A 16938-nucleotide genomic window follows, 5' to 3' on the forward strand; every position below is an offset into this window, starting at 1 on the left:
CTGAAGACTTCGATCAAAAAGAAGGACATGGCACGCGCATAATCTGCTAACCATGGTATGTGCAAAGACGAGTTCCAGAACTACCACTCGGCAAACAAATTTTTTTTTTGAATTTTTTTTTCGGATTTCAAACTGCGGCTGACAGGTGGACCGCGACGACGTTTGCCGAGTGTCCCAGGGTTGACACTCGGCAAATAGGCTCTTTGCCGAATGCTATCCCGTGACACTCGGCAAATAGGTACTATTATTTCATGTCCAAACTGGTTTTATTAATTAAAAGTATGTAAAGTTTGCAAAAACCTAGTCAAATTCACTAAACATTGCGTATTTCATTTTTTAAGTAATATTATTTCATTATTTCATGGATTTATAGCTCATATTAAATTTATATATATTAAATTCATATACGTGCAATTGATGAATAAAAATTACCAAACGGATTCAAAAAATTTCCAAAAATTGACATGAACCAATCTATGTTCTCTATGGTCTATAAAAATAAATTTGAACTCAATCACAAATTTAAGTATCGATTCGACTCAAAATCTTACCGGATCCTTGCAACTTCTACGAATCCTCTCCGGAGGTGCTTCGAATTCTAAGCATCATATGTCAAAACTTGTGTGAAACCTTGTCAATTTTTTACCACAGCCTCTGCATATGAAATCATAGCATCTTGCAAAATCTCGTGATTTTCAAACTTCGTTTGTATTTTTGAGAATTAAACAATCATTTGGCCACACGTTCGTAGTCGTGTTTCCTTAACAAAATGTTCGAAATTTCTTTTTATTTTCTGGGTAAGACCTCAATTTGGACTCACTAACATGAATATGATTTTTCCACTCATATTATTCTATTATTCCAAACACCTGCAGTTCAAATTTGACTTAAATCAACAAATTACTCTAAATGAAATTAATTGATTAAATATAGCAAACAGGTCAATAAGAAGTCCACCTTGTACCATGCAGTGCCAAATCTCATACATGTGGAGTATAAAAAGTATGGAGGGCGGAGGAGGGTTTTTTTTTTTGCCGAGTGTGCCAAAAAACACTCGGCAACCCCCCAGATTTGCCGAGTGCCACAAGGGACACTCGACAAACTACCATCTTTGCCGAGTGCCCCATCGAGACACTCGCCAAACATGGAGTTTGCCAAGTGCCCCCCGTCGACACTCGGCAAAGCCTAACGTCCGTCACGGCGCCGGCACAGCGCGGCACGTGGAAGTCACGTGCTCAAGACTTTGCCGAGTGCCCCATCTTTGCCGAGTGCCCCGTTGGTGTTTGCCGAGTGTTTTTTTGGTGGCACTCGGCAAATCGTGTTTTCGCCGAGTGTATTATTTTTGCCGAGTGTTTCTAGGATTGCACTCGGCAAACGGGTCCTTCGCCGAGTGCCCGCAATAATACACTCGGCGAAGCAATTACACTCGGCGACTTTGAGGTTTTCCATAGTGATCCCTTTCTCACTTCCTCGCGCTCTGAAATCCATGACAAACGTAAAATTAGATGACAGTTTACGAATAAGAGATGGCACTGTAATGGATTCTAAGGTTCTGGGAAAAAATCCTGAACCAGGACACCAGGTGGTCAAAAAAATCTCCAGCCGTTTTTAATTGCCAGCCAGCTTGCCAGTCACGGCGGGACTGCGCGACGCGGGCATGTACACAGACACGCGGCAGCAGCGGCGGAGGACGTGGTGGCGCGTGGCAGGAGCGGAGTCCGCCGCCGCCCGCCGGCGATGACGGTGTGGACGCAGGCAGCGGAAAGGAAAACGTGGGATCCATCCAGCGCGCACGTGGGGTACGATGCCACGGTGGTCGTGCCGTCGTGGGGGCCCGGGCCAGGATGAGCACACGACTGCACGGTATTTTCCCCATTTTACAAAATGCAGACACTGCATTTTACAAGGTGCATGCACAATCCTAGCTATGAACAAAATGTACAGCTATGCTTACGAATTAAGAACAGAAACATTCACCGGTAATTTACAAATGGTATCTGACAGGTGGGCCTAGGCAGAATTCCATCGGGGAAGCTTCTCATGCTGACGATGACGAGGAGACTCCGGCGCGCTCGGATCTCAAGCGGAGCTCCACCAGCGACGCGTACGCGCCGTCCCTGGACGCCATCAGCTGCTCGTGCGTGCCCAGGGCGACGACCCCGCCGTCCCTCAGCACGGCGATCACGTCGGCGCCCATGATCGTGGGCAGCCGGTGCGCCACCACGACGGCCGTCCTGCCGGCCGCCGCCCGGCACGGCGCGCTCCGACTCCGCGTCCAGCGCGCTCGTCGCCTCGTCCAGCAGCAGGATCCTCGGGTCCCGGAGCACGGCCCTCGCGATGGCCACGCGCTGCCTCTGCCCACCGGAGAGCTGGGCGCCCCTCTCGATGGCGAAGGTGCCGTAGCCCCAGGGTAACCGTCTCCCCGGAGCGCGATGATGGTGGATTTGCCACAGCCGCTCTCCCCGACAAGGGCAACCGTCTGCAGAAGCAGCATGAAACTTAACTGCCTATCGGTACTTGGTATTGATCACAGTCGAAGAAAGTAATGTTCAGTGGTTCGGTACCTTCCCGGATGGTATTCTCAAGTTCAGGTCAAGTATTTGCATTTCAGGGCGGGATGGACATGAGAAGCATACGTGACGGAGTTCGAGTTCAGCAGCGACGTCAGCCAAGACCATGCCGTTGTCGCTGTTTGGGTCAATCTTCGATTTACGATCAATAAGTGCAAATATTGATGATGCTGATTCCTTGGCCTTGGCAGAATCGGAACCTAGAGCACTTGTCTGTGAAACGCCTATGGTTGCCATGAGCAGAGCAAAGAACACCTGCAAAAGAGCACAGCAGTTAGATGCCATGCACAATGTAAACCAACTTGAAGTTAGTTTTCTGAAGAGTTTGCTCACTCGAATACTTCAGTGAATGTGGCCTTGCCATCAAGCATAAACTTTGCTCCGACATAGAAACAAAGGGCATATGTACAGTACAGGATGAAGAACGATACACCAAAACCCGAGCCACTGACAATGCCTTGACGGATCCCCTGTTGCACTGGAGCTTTGCATTTTCGATAGTAGGTCTTCATTACCTTAGCCTCAGCACAGAAAGAAGCAACAGTTCGAATAATGCTGACAGCATCATTCGCCACTTGAGTTGCTTCTTCATACATTGCCTGCAGTCAAAATTAAAGGAAATAAAATAGCTGTCTAAGTTCACTTGGCCTGATGGCAATGTGCTTTTACCAGTGATGCATGATATGTTACCTTGGCGTCTGCACTGAATCCCTCCAAAAACTTTATCTGAAGAAATCCCTGGAGACCCCCCAAAGGAAGCACTATAGTGGCAACAAGGGCAAGCCTCCAATTTGCAGCCATTGCAATAATAAATCCAGCAAGAACAGTAACAGTGCTTCGAACCATCAATGCCAACGAATCGCCTACAAGACGTCGTATATTTGAGGCATCGACAGACAGCCTTGCACCGATGGTTCCACTAGACATGAAGGAATAATGACATGCAGGTTTCATCATAATTCTGGAAAATGCAATGTGTTAGTGCAGAATATTTAGAGACTAACCTAGCATTCGAGGGCTTATCAAACCAGCTGATCTCTTGATGAACAATGCTTTTGAAAGATAAAGAACGAATGCGCTCAACCAATTTCCCACCAGCCACTCCGAAAAGGAAATATTCCACTGGCAGACAAATAAATGAAACAACTCCTGATGCTACATACATCAATGTCCAGAACCGTGAATCTTTCCGTAGTTGATGAGGTGGCTCATAGAACGATTTGATGGAACCAGAGATCAGCAGACCTAATATTGGAAAGATAACACCTGATACGACTGCAGCCATTGTACCTAACAGAAGGACTGGCATCTCAGGTTCATTCAGAGAAATAAGACGAGAGAGGGGCACCTTCCTGCATTCTTCACCTTCGTCTGATACCTTAGAAAGTAGTTCAGCATGTGTGCTATACCGGACAATCATGCTGGCAGTAGTGATTAAGTGCATGCTGGTACTCCCAAATGAAGCACCTCCACTTATTGATCTCTTGAGAGATGCACTATGTATATATTTGCTGGACTTGACACTTCTGACAGCTGAAGTAGACCTTTGATAACCTGCATCACATGCATCTGGTTCTCCAGTTATATCCTGCAGTTGGATAGCTGGAAGTATGCACCATTGGGGTTCCTCAGTAGTTCCGTGTGCGTGCCTGTTTTGACATTTACAGGTGGCAAGATCAAACTCTAGAATAATCAGACCAAGTAACGAGGCATGCAGAGTTCAAACCTTGTTCAACTACTATTCCATGATGTACGACTGATATAGTATCAGCATCTTTTTTAGTACTCAGCCGATGGGCAACTATGATCGTGGTCTTGCCTTGCATGATTCTATTAAGGGCCTCCTGAACCACTCGTTCAGACTCCATATCCAGTGCACTTGTCGCTTCATCAAGTAGCAAGATTTGGGGATTTTTGAGTATCGCCCTCGTGATCGCAATTCTTTGTTTTTGCCCACCAGAGAGTTGTGCTCCATGCTCGCCAACCATTGTGTCTAGGCCCTGAAACAACAAGGTTGATTAGCTATGGTAGTTATAGTACAGGTGGAGTTTTGCAAAATGCTAAAGCATTTTAGTTTCTTTTATATACATTGGGTAACTTGTCGATGAAATTTGCTGCATTAGCAAGCTTTGTCGCAGCCATGATCTCCTCATCTGTTGCATCTTCTTTCCCATAGGTAATGTTCTCCCAGATACTAATGGCAAACAACAGTGGCTCTTGACTGACAAGACCGATTTTTCCCCTTAGCCATTCAAGTCTCAGGCTCTTTATGTTAACACCATCTACCAACACTTCACCAGCCTGAGGATCATAGAATCTCTCGACAAGACTAATAACTGTTGACTTTCCGCTGCCACCCTCTCCCACTATAGCCATTGTTTTTCCGCACAAGACGTGCAACGAGAAGCCATCAAATACCAATTGGTCAGGTCTAGATGGGTAGGAAAAGTATACATTCCTGAGCTCTATATCACCCTTGATGATTGCTAGCACAATCCCATCTGTTCCCTTGGGGTCAATTTCTGGCTTCCTTTGGATTATTTGCAGCATTCTGTACCCAGCAGCTCGTCCAGAAACAAAACCAGTCACACATGGAGTTGCCTCACCTAATGACCTGATAAGGAAAATGTGTTTAAGAGAACAATTATACAGGGCCCAATTTTCGCTTCCATGAACAAATGAATAGTGGTATTGCCTCCACCATAAATCAAAATACTGTTAGTGCAATGGAAACCGTCATTGTAATCACTTCTGGAGCAAAATCATTAAAGTGACTGTATAAACTAGATGATCTGTTCTTTGTAAGAATGTATGTTTAGGTCTGTCACGTTCAATTTTACATATTATGAAGAATTCCTTCGGAATTATATACACGTTTTAGAATATGATCAGATTATATATTTCAGGTTGGGCAGATCAGAGCACATTACATGTAAGCAATGGGCTAAAATCCGAAGTACTGGAAAATTATAGTTGAGCGATTATAAAGATTTGTCTATGCACTATGAACAAGAGTCCATTGGTCAAGAAAGAAAAAAGAATATATGTATCTGACCTTAGAACAACATCAATCAACTCAATGAAGATTGATGACTTACATTGCACCTGTCATGAATGCCATCCAGACACTTACAACCTGCCCTCCTTCGTATCCTTTATCAATAATCAATTTTGCCCCAAACCATGCTGTTAGACCATAGCTGCAGAACAGGATAAACATAACAAAACCAAAGCCCAGGCCAGTAGCCGTGCCTTCTTGGACATCAGATATATATGCATTCCTTATATATTTATTGTATAGTGCAATGGCCCGATTCTCACCATTGAATGAAGTAACCTTTCAAAAATTAGGCCAAGAAGAAGTTGGTTAAGAATCTAAACAATTAGATATAAAGGAAATGTTTAAGCAAGGGTCTACTGTTCTGATGGCTCCTATTGTCTGTTCAAAAACATTTCCTGCTTCATTGTACTTAGCTTGACCCTGGCTTGATAGTTTCGATATAGTCCATGACATTGCTGCTCCAGCAATTACTATAGGAGGGATACTTGACAGCATTACAGCTGCCAAAAGCCATCCTTTAGAGAAAGCAACCACAAACCCTCCAAGAAATGTGGCAGTAAGTTGAAAAACTTCCCGACCTGGAAGACAAACAAAACTATTGAATTAGCTATCCAGAACAGACATCAAATCAACACAATTTTATAACCATGTAATGAAAATTTGTCATTTTTCAACTCGAAATACGGAAGAGCAGTTTCAAATAATTAGATACAAGTATGTTGCCTATGTGATGATAGCTTCAAAAAAGTTAAAATGAACCAGAATCACAAGCTGACAGTGATATGATTGAAGTTTCCATAGGTCTACCTTTTCACCTATTGCATCCTGGATAAGTATTGCATCACCAGACATCCTCTCAACCAATTGTCCAGTGGTTATCTCTTTGTCCAAAAACGCAATGTCTTGCCTCAATACAGCTTCAAGATAGAGACCTCGTATGCGAGCTGCTTGTCTTTCTCCAGTGATCATCCAGCATGCAACCTCTGATGAAACATTGAAGAACAGTAACACCTTAGTGCTAATCTTTACTTGACGGTACCCATAAAGCAGAGTACGCATATATTCTCTTGGCAGTAGCTATTTTGCAGAAAATAATGGTCTGCTTGTGCTAGCCTACTACACACACTTGGTTAATGTTTTTCGTTTCTGAAAAAAATACACTATTCTTATGGGATTTCTTGGTTTCAGTAGCTATATATTTCAAGAATTCCACACGATTAACATCAAAATTATATGATTTAAAAAAATGAACCAAAGCCACAGCTGGTAGAATCCGATGATTGTTATGAGAAAGAAAGCTGGAATTGAACGTGCCCACTCCATTCTTAATATACATAAGCTAGGTGCTAAATCTCTTTTCATCCTTTTCCATTCTGAAGGATTATAAGGCTCAATCTGTGCCTGAATTATCAAAATTGATCAACTATAAGGACGAACTGAAAAATGAAACTGACACAGAAAACCATTGAGGAAATACTAGTACTCACGGAGGAAGCAAGCAAACCATGACCCAATGGCCAAATAGAAGAACTTCAGGCACACCTGAAACAACAGTGCAAAAAGTTTTATCCAAGGAGGAACGGCTGCAGCACAAGAGTTTGGTTAAATGGGGATCGCGATTCGCGACGCACCCCGGCGACGCGGTGGAGGACGTTGTGGCGGGAACCGGAGCCGAAGGCGTCGACGACCTCGCCGAAGACGAGCGTCATGAGAGGCTGCGCCACGCCGCTGGCGACGGCACCGGCGGCCCCCGCGGCCATGAGCGCCGCGTCCGCGCCGTCCGCGAATCGGAACAGCCGGCCCCACCCCCACCTCCCCCTTCTTCTCGTTCTCCATGGCGCATCGCCAGGCCATCCTCCTCCGCTCCGCGTGCTCGACGACGGGGGGCCTTGCATCGCCGGGGCGAAGCAGCTCGCCTTTTATAGCGGCGAGGCCGGCCGCGGGAGGGCTGATTCCGACGACTCGCGCGCACGCGGGACGGCGGGAGGAAGCAGAGGCGGCCGCCGGATTTGGGAGTTTTTGTAGTGTGTACCAGTAGCTGTGTAGCGTGCAGTGGGCTGCATCTGTGTTGTTAAATTGCTCCTGTAACCGGCTGCATAAGATCCCACGGCTAAGCCCAACTTGTTGTTTTCCGCAATAAAAATTTCAGTTTTAACATAGGCATGTGCGGCTGGAATGCATTCAGTTGCACACTCCTTCAAACATTATTTTTCTTCTTGCAATTTGCAAAGCTATCCATATGAGTTGACTTGCCTGGTTTTTTTTTTGTCGGGAAGACGACTTGCATACATTGCCAAATACAAACGAATAATATGGTTACTCTTACTTTACAAGCTATCCTTTATATGAGGAGTTGAGGACCTCACTTACCTGCAGCAAAAATGCTAGTTTATTGATATAAGGATGCAGACATTTTTTTCCCAATAATAGGGGAAATGATTGCTAGTAGAGAGATTTTAGTGAATTTATCAATATCAGGATCCGTCGGTTCTCCCTGCACACGTGATAGTGTTTGTAGGTACGTGTGAGCATGTGTGTTCCATGTACAATGAAAAAAATATGTTTCTAGGTTTGTGTATATGTATGTGATGTGAACATATGCTAATTTGCCTACATCCCTATCTGATATGGCGTTTGCCTATATCCCTATCTGATATGGCGGATATTGAGAAGTAAAAGCATCCCAAATCAAATGAAACCAGTACAGAACGGGGGAAACTATAGCCTCAACTCCAAATCAGTAGGGGCTTCTCCGCTGGATATAAGGAAACGCAGGCCGCAAGTTACCCGAGAGCCGCGCTGATCCTAAAGTGAGCCCAAGTCGGTTTCAGACTCCGGCCCGCATCCCTGTCTGCCCCCACCGACCAATTCTGTCTATAAATATCAGCCGACCCCTCCAGGAAACCACCCCCAATCCGCCGCCACCGCTTTTCCCCGCAGCCGCCGCCGCCGCGAAATCCCAAAGGTAACCGCACGTGCGTCGACTCGCTTGGAAGGGACCCAGCAGCAGCGACCATGGGCGGCGCCGCGGACGATCTGATCTTCTGCCCGGACTGCCACCGCCGGACGGAGGTGGTGCTGGACCACGCCACCGGCGACACCATCTGCACCGAGTGCGCGCTCGTCCTCGACGCGCACTACGTCGACGAGGGCAGCGAGTGGCGCAACTTCGCCGACGACGGCGGCGGCGAGGACCGCGACCCCAGCCGCGTCGGCGGGGCCAGCGACCCCTTCCTCAACAACGCCCCTCTCGACACCCGCATCGTCTTCAACGGCCCGCAGAAGACGCAGGCCGATGGCGGCCACGCGCTGCCGAGGATGCGGATCAACACCGGGCCGGACCCCGAGCAGTCGCTGGTCGAGGCGTTCCGCGCCATCACCGACATGGCCGACCGCCTCGGCCTCGTTGCCACCATCAGGGACCGCGCCAAGGACGTGTACAAGAAGATGGACGAGGCCAAGGCGTGCCCCAGGGGCAAGAAGCGGGACCAGTTCTACGCCGCCTGCCTCTTCGTGGCGTGCCGCAACGAGGGCAAGCCGCGGACGTACAAGGAGCTGGCCACGGCGACGAGCGGCGGCGCCACCGCGAAGAAGGAGGTCGGCAGGATGACCACGCTCATCAAGAAGGTGCTCGGGGAGGAGGCCGGGCAGGTGATGGACATCGGCGTCGTGCACGCCGCCGACTACATGCGCCGCTTCTGCTCCCGGCTCGGGATGGGCAACCAGGAGATGCGCGCCGCGCAGGAGGCGGCGCGGAGGCTGGACGACACCCTCGACGTGCGGCGCAACCCCGAGTCCATCGCGGCCGCCATCAGCTACATGGTCGTGCAGCGCGCCGGCGCCAGCAAGACCGTCAAGGATGTGTCCATGGCCACCGGCGTCGCCGAGGCCACCATCAAGGAGGCGCACAAGGACCTTACCCCGCACGTCGAGCTGCTTTTCGCCTAGAACGCGTGTCGTCATCCGACAGGATGCTTTTCTTTGCAATTTTAGCGCCGCGTCCGATCGATTTTCCTGATTCTCGCCATGGACATGGATGTTCGTGTTCTGGAGTTCGATTCTAAGTACATTCATTCGTGATCTGTGCTTGATTCGTTGATTCCAACCGAGCAAGGATTGATCGAGGTGATTGCTAAACGCAAAGTGGTCACGATTCATGAGTGCGTTCACGAAGCGTATAGCTGCTTGCAGCTTGCGTGTCCTCGCTACCGGTCCATGAATGAAACGGTAAGCCCCTTCTTGAGAGATTATCTGACGAATGTTCAGAGATATTAGCAAAGGCCCGCACAAACTCCGAATCACAATCCCCAAGGGTTGCTGATGAGCTGATGTTATATCAGCCTTTGAGCACATGCCGGTCCATCATCGGTCTCTGTTCTCACAATAGTGCCTGCGATGAATAGCATGCAGATTCTTAAACCTTTCTTCGGTCGGCCAGCCTCAACGCCTAAAACAAAGTAAATTTTATATTTTTACATAAATTAGTTTATAAGGCTATTTCCAGTGCAAAGTTTCAACGTGTGATTAGCAAGAGTGACACGTCATCAAAATAGTTTTTTAAACTATGAATGAAACAAGACCTTCCAATGCCAAGTTTTATTTTAGAGTTTCATAGACGAGCCATTGCATTTAACTAAGATGATTGGATGAGATGAAACTTTCTAGTCCCCAATGCTAATTTCAAAGTCTTGGAAACAGTGTAACCCAAGTTTTATCTAGATGAGACCCATCCCTTCTCTCTCTTCATGAATTCTTTACCATGTCAGCATTTTTGTCTCTGTGACACCTCATTTAATGAGATTGAAACCTTTATGAAACCTCCACTGAGGTTAGCCTAATATATACTTGTGCACAAATGATTTTATGCGGGGAAAGAACACAAACCTAGCCCAAGCTCAGATTACAGTAAAACAAAGTTTTCATTTTACGTATTTATTTCTGATACACTGTTTCTAAAATCTATAATGCACAAGCGAGTTATTAAATGGCAAATTATTAAATATGTAGTCTTTTTTTTGCGAATAAAATTATTAAATCTGTAGTCATACCGGGTAAGGAAGCTCTCTTGCATGTTGATCAATTGTTCTTTTCTGTTGAGTCAGAGTTTCAAGCCTATCGCAATCCTTAGATAAATCCTAGAGTGGAAATTTTAAGTCTTTGTGAAGAATTTTGTTAGTTCAATGAAGATTTGTGTAAGGTAAAAGAATTAATCAAGACAGGTCAATTAATCAATGCCGCCTCCTGATTTCAGCCTTCCGCAAAAGGGCGTGTATCGCTTGGAGGAGCACAAGTGTTGCTACTAGAAGTGCCCGCATACTAGTAGCCACGATCGTGAGCACACAGATTAGTGACAAGGAGTGGGGTAGCGTCATGTGAGAAAGACTCTGCATAAAATCCTCAATTTGGGGTATACCAACAAATTTATCCTATGTGCGTCATTTTCCTAGTCTGTAGGGAAGAGAAAAAAAAACTAGACACCCTCTAGTCTAGACTAAGATGGAGATAGTACACAATCAGCACTAAAAAGTTGGTTGCGTCTGAAGGTTGGTTGATGTATCTCACCAGAAAGTAAGATATGCAAAATCAACTGCTTCCTCTTGCTATCATAAAATCGTGTATGCTGTCTCTGATCATAAATGTGTGATTGTGTATATATAGTGTTTAATGTTGGACACAATCATATACTCCCTCCGTTCTCTTTTGATAAACCTATTTGCAAAACTAATTTTCTCTCTTTTGATAGTCTTATATTTAAGTTGTCATCTCAGGTTTGACACAAATGACTTTTCGATTCTCATGTAGAGTAACGCCTCTAGAAAAATAATTGGTGCATGTATATGATGACATCCATACCGAGGTGCGTGTATACCGAGATCTATCAAAAAAGAACGGAGGGAGTAGTAAAGAGTAAGATGGTAGGTTGAAACCATTTTAGATTCAATTTACACATCTAAATTTCCAAAATGCACCAGGAAATGAGACATGAGAACAAGGTCAATTGATGGTAAAATTAATTGCAATACTGGAATAAATGTGGTAAATTGCCTAAAAAATCGTAGAACAGAATGCATTTAGCAATTAGTGAAAGTGACACACATTTGTGATCGGATGAAGGAAAAAAAAGAATAATGGTTCGGTGTTTGTATTTACTTCTATTATTGTGACCTCTTTAGAATTTAAAGTGGTTCATACTTCGTACCCAGTGCCTAGTTGTACCTAGGGAAGAGTGTTTTCTTTTTGTTCAAATATCTGGGGAATACTTGCGGTTTTTCCCTAATGGGGTTATTAGTTTAGCACACGAGCGTACTAAAAAGAAAAGGGAACAGGAAGTCCTAAATCAAAAGGAAAAAAAGAAGGAAACGCAAGGGATTCGAGTCAAAACACGAGAACCGGTTCGCTTTCCGACACCGACTTGACGCGGCCCCAACGGCCCAACCCCAGGCTCCGCAGCCGAACTAACCCGTCTATAAATATCAGCCGACCCCTCCCAGAAATCAATCCCCAACTCCGCCGCGCCGCCGCTGCAAATCCCATCTATCTGCAGGAGCCTCGCGCCGCGCACCCAAAGCCTTTTCTCGCTCCGTCGCATCAGTAGGCAGCGGCAACCATGGCTGAGGAGTCGCTCTACTGCCCGGACTGCCACCGCTCCACGGAGGTTGTTCTGGACCACGCCACCGGCGACACCGTGTGCACCGAGTGCGCGCTCGTCCTCGAGGCGCACTACATCGACGAGGGCTCCGAGTGGCGCAACTTCGCCGACGACGGCGGCGGCGAGGACCGCGACCCCAGCCGCGTCGGCGGGCCCAACGACCCCTTCCTCTCCAACGCGCCGCTCGTCACCCGCATCGCCTACTCCGGCCCGCAGAAGGCGCAGGCCGATGGCGGCCACGCGCTGCCGAGGATGCGGGTCAACGTCGGCGGGGCGGACCCCGAGCAGTCGCTGGTCGAGGCGTTCCAGGCCATCGCCGACATGGCCGACCGCCTCGGCCTCGTCGCCACCATCAGGGACGGCGCCAAGGACGTGTACAAGAAGCTGGACGAGGCCAAGGCATGCCCCCGGGGGAAGAAGCGGGACGTTTTCTACGCCGCCTGCCTCTACATCGCGTGCCGCAACGACGGCAAGCCGCGCACGTACAAGGAGCTCGCCACGGTGACGCGCGCCGGCGCCTCCGCAAAGAAGGAGATCGGCCGGATGACCACGCTCATCAAGAAGGTGCTCGGGGAGGAGGCCGGGCAGCAGGTTCTGGACATCGGCGTCGTGAGCGCCACCGACTACCTGCGCCGCTTCTGCTCCCGGCTCGGGATGGGCAACCAGGAGATGCGCGCCGCGCAGGAGGCGGCGCGGAGGCTGGAGGCTGGCCTCGACGTGCGGCGCAACCCCGAGTCCATCGCAGCCGCCATCAGCTACATGGTCGTGCAGCGCGCCGGCGCCAGCAAGACCGCCAAGGACGTGTCCATGGCCACCGGCGTTGCCGAGGTCACCATCAAGGAGGCGCACAAGGACCTCGCCCCGCACGCTGAGATGCTCTTCGCCTAACGGGCTTGTCCTAGCTCCTGGATGCGTTTCTCGGCGATCATGCATTGGCATGTCGGCCGTCGTGTCCCGTCCCGTGTTCTTGATTCATGGCATGTCTTTGACATGTCCGTGTTCCTAGCAAACTAGGACATGTGGATCAAAGTTTCTGTTGGACTTCGATTCCAAGTACTGTTCATTCGTGAATCCGTGCTTGATTCGATTGTTTCCAAATTCATGGACCGGTCCATCGAGATGTTTGCTGTATGATAAGTGATCACGAGCCATGAATGACTCCGTGATGTACATAGCTCGCATCCTGGGGTGCGTTTAGGATAGGGTCATCCCTCCTTTTTGGGATGAGATGATCCCACTTGATGTTTGATTGGAGGGATGGGAACGTCCTTGCTTTAGTATTTGGTTGGAGGGACGGATGAGGGACGAGATGAACGGCGTTTTCGTGCCGTTAACTGTGGGTCCCAATTGCCATTCACTCAAAAACTACGGGGCCCACTGTCAGCTGCTCAAAAGCATCTACCCCGGCAGCCCTGGCAGCTCCGCCCCCCGTCGCCAAGGCCTGCTCCGTCGCTCGGCCTTGGTCTGCTCCTACCAGCGGATGAGCCCTCCCCGCGGTACGCCGGCGGATGAGCCCTTCCCCGCGGCTCGTCCTAGCCTGCTCCACCCGCCGCTCGACGTGCTTGTCCTGGTCCCGTCCCGCCTCGTCGTGCTCCCCTGCTCCCCCGGCTGCTCCCTCTGGATCTCCCTGTGCCGCCCGCCTCGGCAACCCCAGCCATTCGCCTCACCCTGCCCCGCTCGCCAGCGCATGGGAGGATCCTGGTGAGGGGTGGCAGGGACCTGCGGCAGGGGTGGCGGCGAGACGAGCGCGTGTGGTGCGTGGGAGGAGCGCTTGAGGGGGACGGAGAGAAACGACATCCGCGAGGGATGGATCGGTTCGATCTTTTTGGAGGGACGGATCTGTCCCAGTTTTTCAAGGAATATTCCACTTAGATGCCATCCTCATCCCACCTGACCGCCAACCAAACACATGTAGAAGTGGGATGATCCCGTCCCGTCCCTCCATCCAAACACATGGCTTGGTGGCAGGTCCATGGATGTGGCAGGTCCATGGATGAAACGCAAAGTTTGTTCTTGCGAGAATCTGACACATTAGTGTTCAGAGTCTGCCGGTGGCATTGAAGGAAATGGATCGATTAGTACAAGTGTATATATACCGAATCACTTGAACGTATCTATCCATTGAAAGAAACTGGCAGGGGTTGCTGTGCTGATGTTATATATTCAGCCATGGTAGTTGGGGACTGCTGCTGCATTGTTAGCCTGGCTGTCATTATAGTGCCTGTGATGAATTGATAACTCATTCACAGTGGTATTTGATGGCCCTGCTCAAGCCCCAGACTGGACCCCTAATATACCTGAAATAAAAGGAAATATATTTACTTTATATTTCAGGATAAAGAATATATTTTAAAACATTTAAAATAAATCTTTACCTTAGTTATGCTGGGCTAAGTGTACCCAACCCAGGCCCGGCATTAAAACATATATTATAAATTTTATAAGGTTCTGTTCAATGTAAAGTAGCTTGAAAAGACTTTGAAAACCTTTTTAATCCAAATTCTGGGCACTAGATTTTATTCTTTTTATTCAGAAATTCATGCACTAGAGTATGTACCTGTTAAGTAGGCTCATTTGATTACTTCCGTTGTTATAACGCTATGGAAGTAGTTAGTAGTATAAGCACCCATGGGACTGATGCAGTGATGATTTCTTTTTCCTAAGAAAAGATGAAGCATGGTTGATGACTTGATGTTAAGTATTTCATGTTTTGACTTTTGACTAACATAATAAAGTTATGTCTGAATCTGGGCTTTATGTTCTTTTATATTTTTCTAGACCATGATGTGCAGGTACTTGAATGAAAGAAGTTATGACTGTTAGAGTTGTCAAGGAGAGGCACGGTGCATGCCAAGTCAAGATGGCACAAGAGACGACACTTCTAGAAGCTTTCCGTTGGAACAAAATGGTGCTAGAGTAGAAGATGGTGAGGCTATTGTGTGGCTTTTCTGTTGGAAGGAATTAAGGTACCCGTCGAGAAAATGGTATTTTGATGAAATTGTTCGATACCAGAAAAGTGAAGACAGAACAATAGCTGAGATCAAGGCTTTAACGCTTCATGGAGAGAAGCTGTAATTTCGTGGTAAAGCACAATCAGATCAAGTTTTAAGTTTTGACGACCACGCGAGTATTACGTACAACTGTTCAGGGCCTTAGGAGTCGTGTGCTTTGTGCCTTCCATTAGTTATTTTTAACACGCGTCAAGATGAGTTACAGGTCCAAATTGTAATTACGTACACATGGTTTTGAGGATGTGATCTTTGTGTTGTATCAAGCATTCAAGCTTCAAGAGATTGTTTTATGTTATTGTTATCGTCTCATATTGCATGTATGTGAGAGAAGATTTAAGTCTTGTTGAACCGTTTGAAAGTTGGATCAAGATTTTTATTCCAAAAATAAAAAGGTATATTTCACAACTTATCTGGAGCATGTTTGACTAAATGTTTATCATCTTTTGTGTCAACCGATTGGTATCACGGGGGCTGCGATCAAGCCAGGGATCAAGTCGCTGATGGGAAAACCCCTTCAGTACCGGTTCCTAACCCTCCTTTAGTACTAATTGTGCAACCAGTATTGCTACTTCGATACTAAAAGGGGGCTTTAGTATCGGGTGAAATAACCGGTACTAAAGGAGTATTAAAAAAAAAGAAATCACCCCACCTGAGCCCAACCCGCCGGCCCCTGCCGCAGCCCTCCCGCCCGGCCCCCGCCGCCGCTCGCATCCCGCTGCCTCGCCACTGCCACCACCACGCTGCTCGGACCTGCATCCCGCCCCCTCCCCCCACCTGGCCCCTGCCGCCACCCCTCCTACCGCCCGCATCCCGCTACCCCACCGCCGCCACCACCACCTGTGCAAAAAAAAATAATACCTACACCCCGTCACCTCCAGCTGGCCGCCGCTCCCCCGCGCGCCCAAGTGCTGCCCTGCACCTGGCCCTGCTGCCACTCCTCACTGCCAGTGAGGGGCGAGCAGAGGCGGTGGCGGGAGAGGGAGGAGGAGGGGGCGGTGGCGGTGGGAGAGGGAGCAGGAGGGGGCCGGGGGAAGTGTGGAGAAGAGAAGTGTGGAGAAGTGTGGAGAAGAGAGATAAGGTTGAGAGAGAGAGATAAGGGCCGGGGGACGAGAGCCGGTTGGGGAGGTGGATAAGTTTGGAAGCTCCTTTAGTACCGGTTGAGGGCTCCAACCGGTACTAAAGGGGTCACAGGAGGCTCCTGGGGAACTAGCCATTAGATCCGGTAATTAGTACCGGATCAAAAACCAACCGGTACAAAGGGCTAGGATCAATACTCAGTTTTCCAGTAGTGAGATCAACCACTGGATAGTATAGGCTGCTTATGAAAATGCGAGGGTTTATACTGGTTCAGAGAGTAATACCCTGCTAGATAATCCATAAAGATCAGCTTGTCGGTTAAGTAATTAAGTTTAGGGTTTGTCTAATCTCAAGGTTACTAGGACTCAATTTTTTTTCGAATGCTTAGATCGATGGCTAACATCTATATTCTAACTTCCAACATCCTTTCTTTTCTTGATTCTCGTTCACCCTCTGCAATAACAGTCATCTCCACACTCCACACTGAGTGCCAACTAGCTGCCATAGCCTCTAGTGCACCCCATTGCCAGACTGACTCACTCCATGTCCTATCCCAACCCACCCTTCATG

At 48.1% G+C, this 16938-nt stretch overlaps 2 protein-coding genes and 1 pseudogene across 2 annotated transcripts; 2 read left to right on the top strand and 1 right to left on the bottom strand.

Moving 5' to 3' along the window:
• Window positions 1-1847: 1847 nt before the first annotated feature.
• On the bottom strand, window positions 1848-7685 carry LOC101777149 (annotated as a pseudogene).
• Window positions 7686-8556: 871 nt separating this feature from the next.
• LOC101753362 (transcription initiation factor IIB) lies at window positions 8557-9722 on the top strand. The gene has a single exon (XM_004961280.3). It carries the CDS (start codon window positions 8647-8649, stop codon window positions 9577-9579), a length of 933 nt encoding a protein of 310 aa, XP_004961337.1. The 5' UTR covers window positions 8557-8646; the 3' UTR covers window positions 9580-9722.
• A 2433-nt stretch (window positions 9723-12155) lies between these two features.
• On the top strand, window positions 12156-13365 carry LOC101777563 (transcription initiation factor IIB). Its single transcript, XM_004963564.3, has one exon. It carries the CDS (start codon window positions 12239-12241, stop codon window positions 13166-13168), a length of 930 nt encoding a protein of 309 aa, XP_004963621.1. The 5' UTR covers window positions 12156-12238; the 3' UTR covers window positions 13169-13365.
• The last annotated feature ends 3573 nt before the right edge of the window (window positions 13366-16938 follow it).

Source organism: Setaria italica, chromosome III, assembly GCF_000263155.2.
Source record: "Setaria italica strain Yugu1 chromosome III, Setaria_italica_v2.0, whole genome shotgun sequence".
Classification (NCBI taxonomy): Eukaryota; Viridiplantae; Streptophyta; class Magnoliopsida; order Poales; family Poaceae; genus Setaria; species Setaria italica.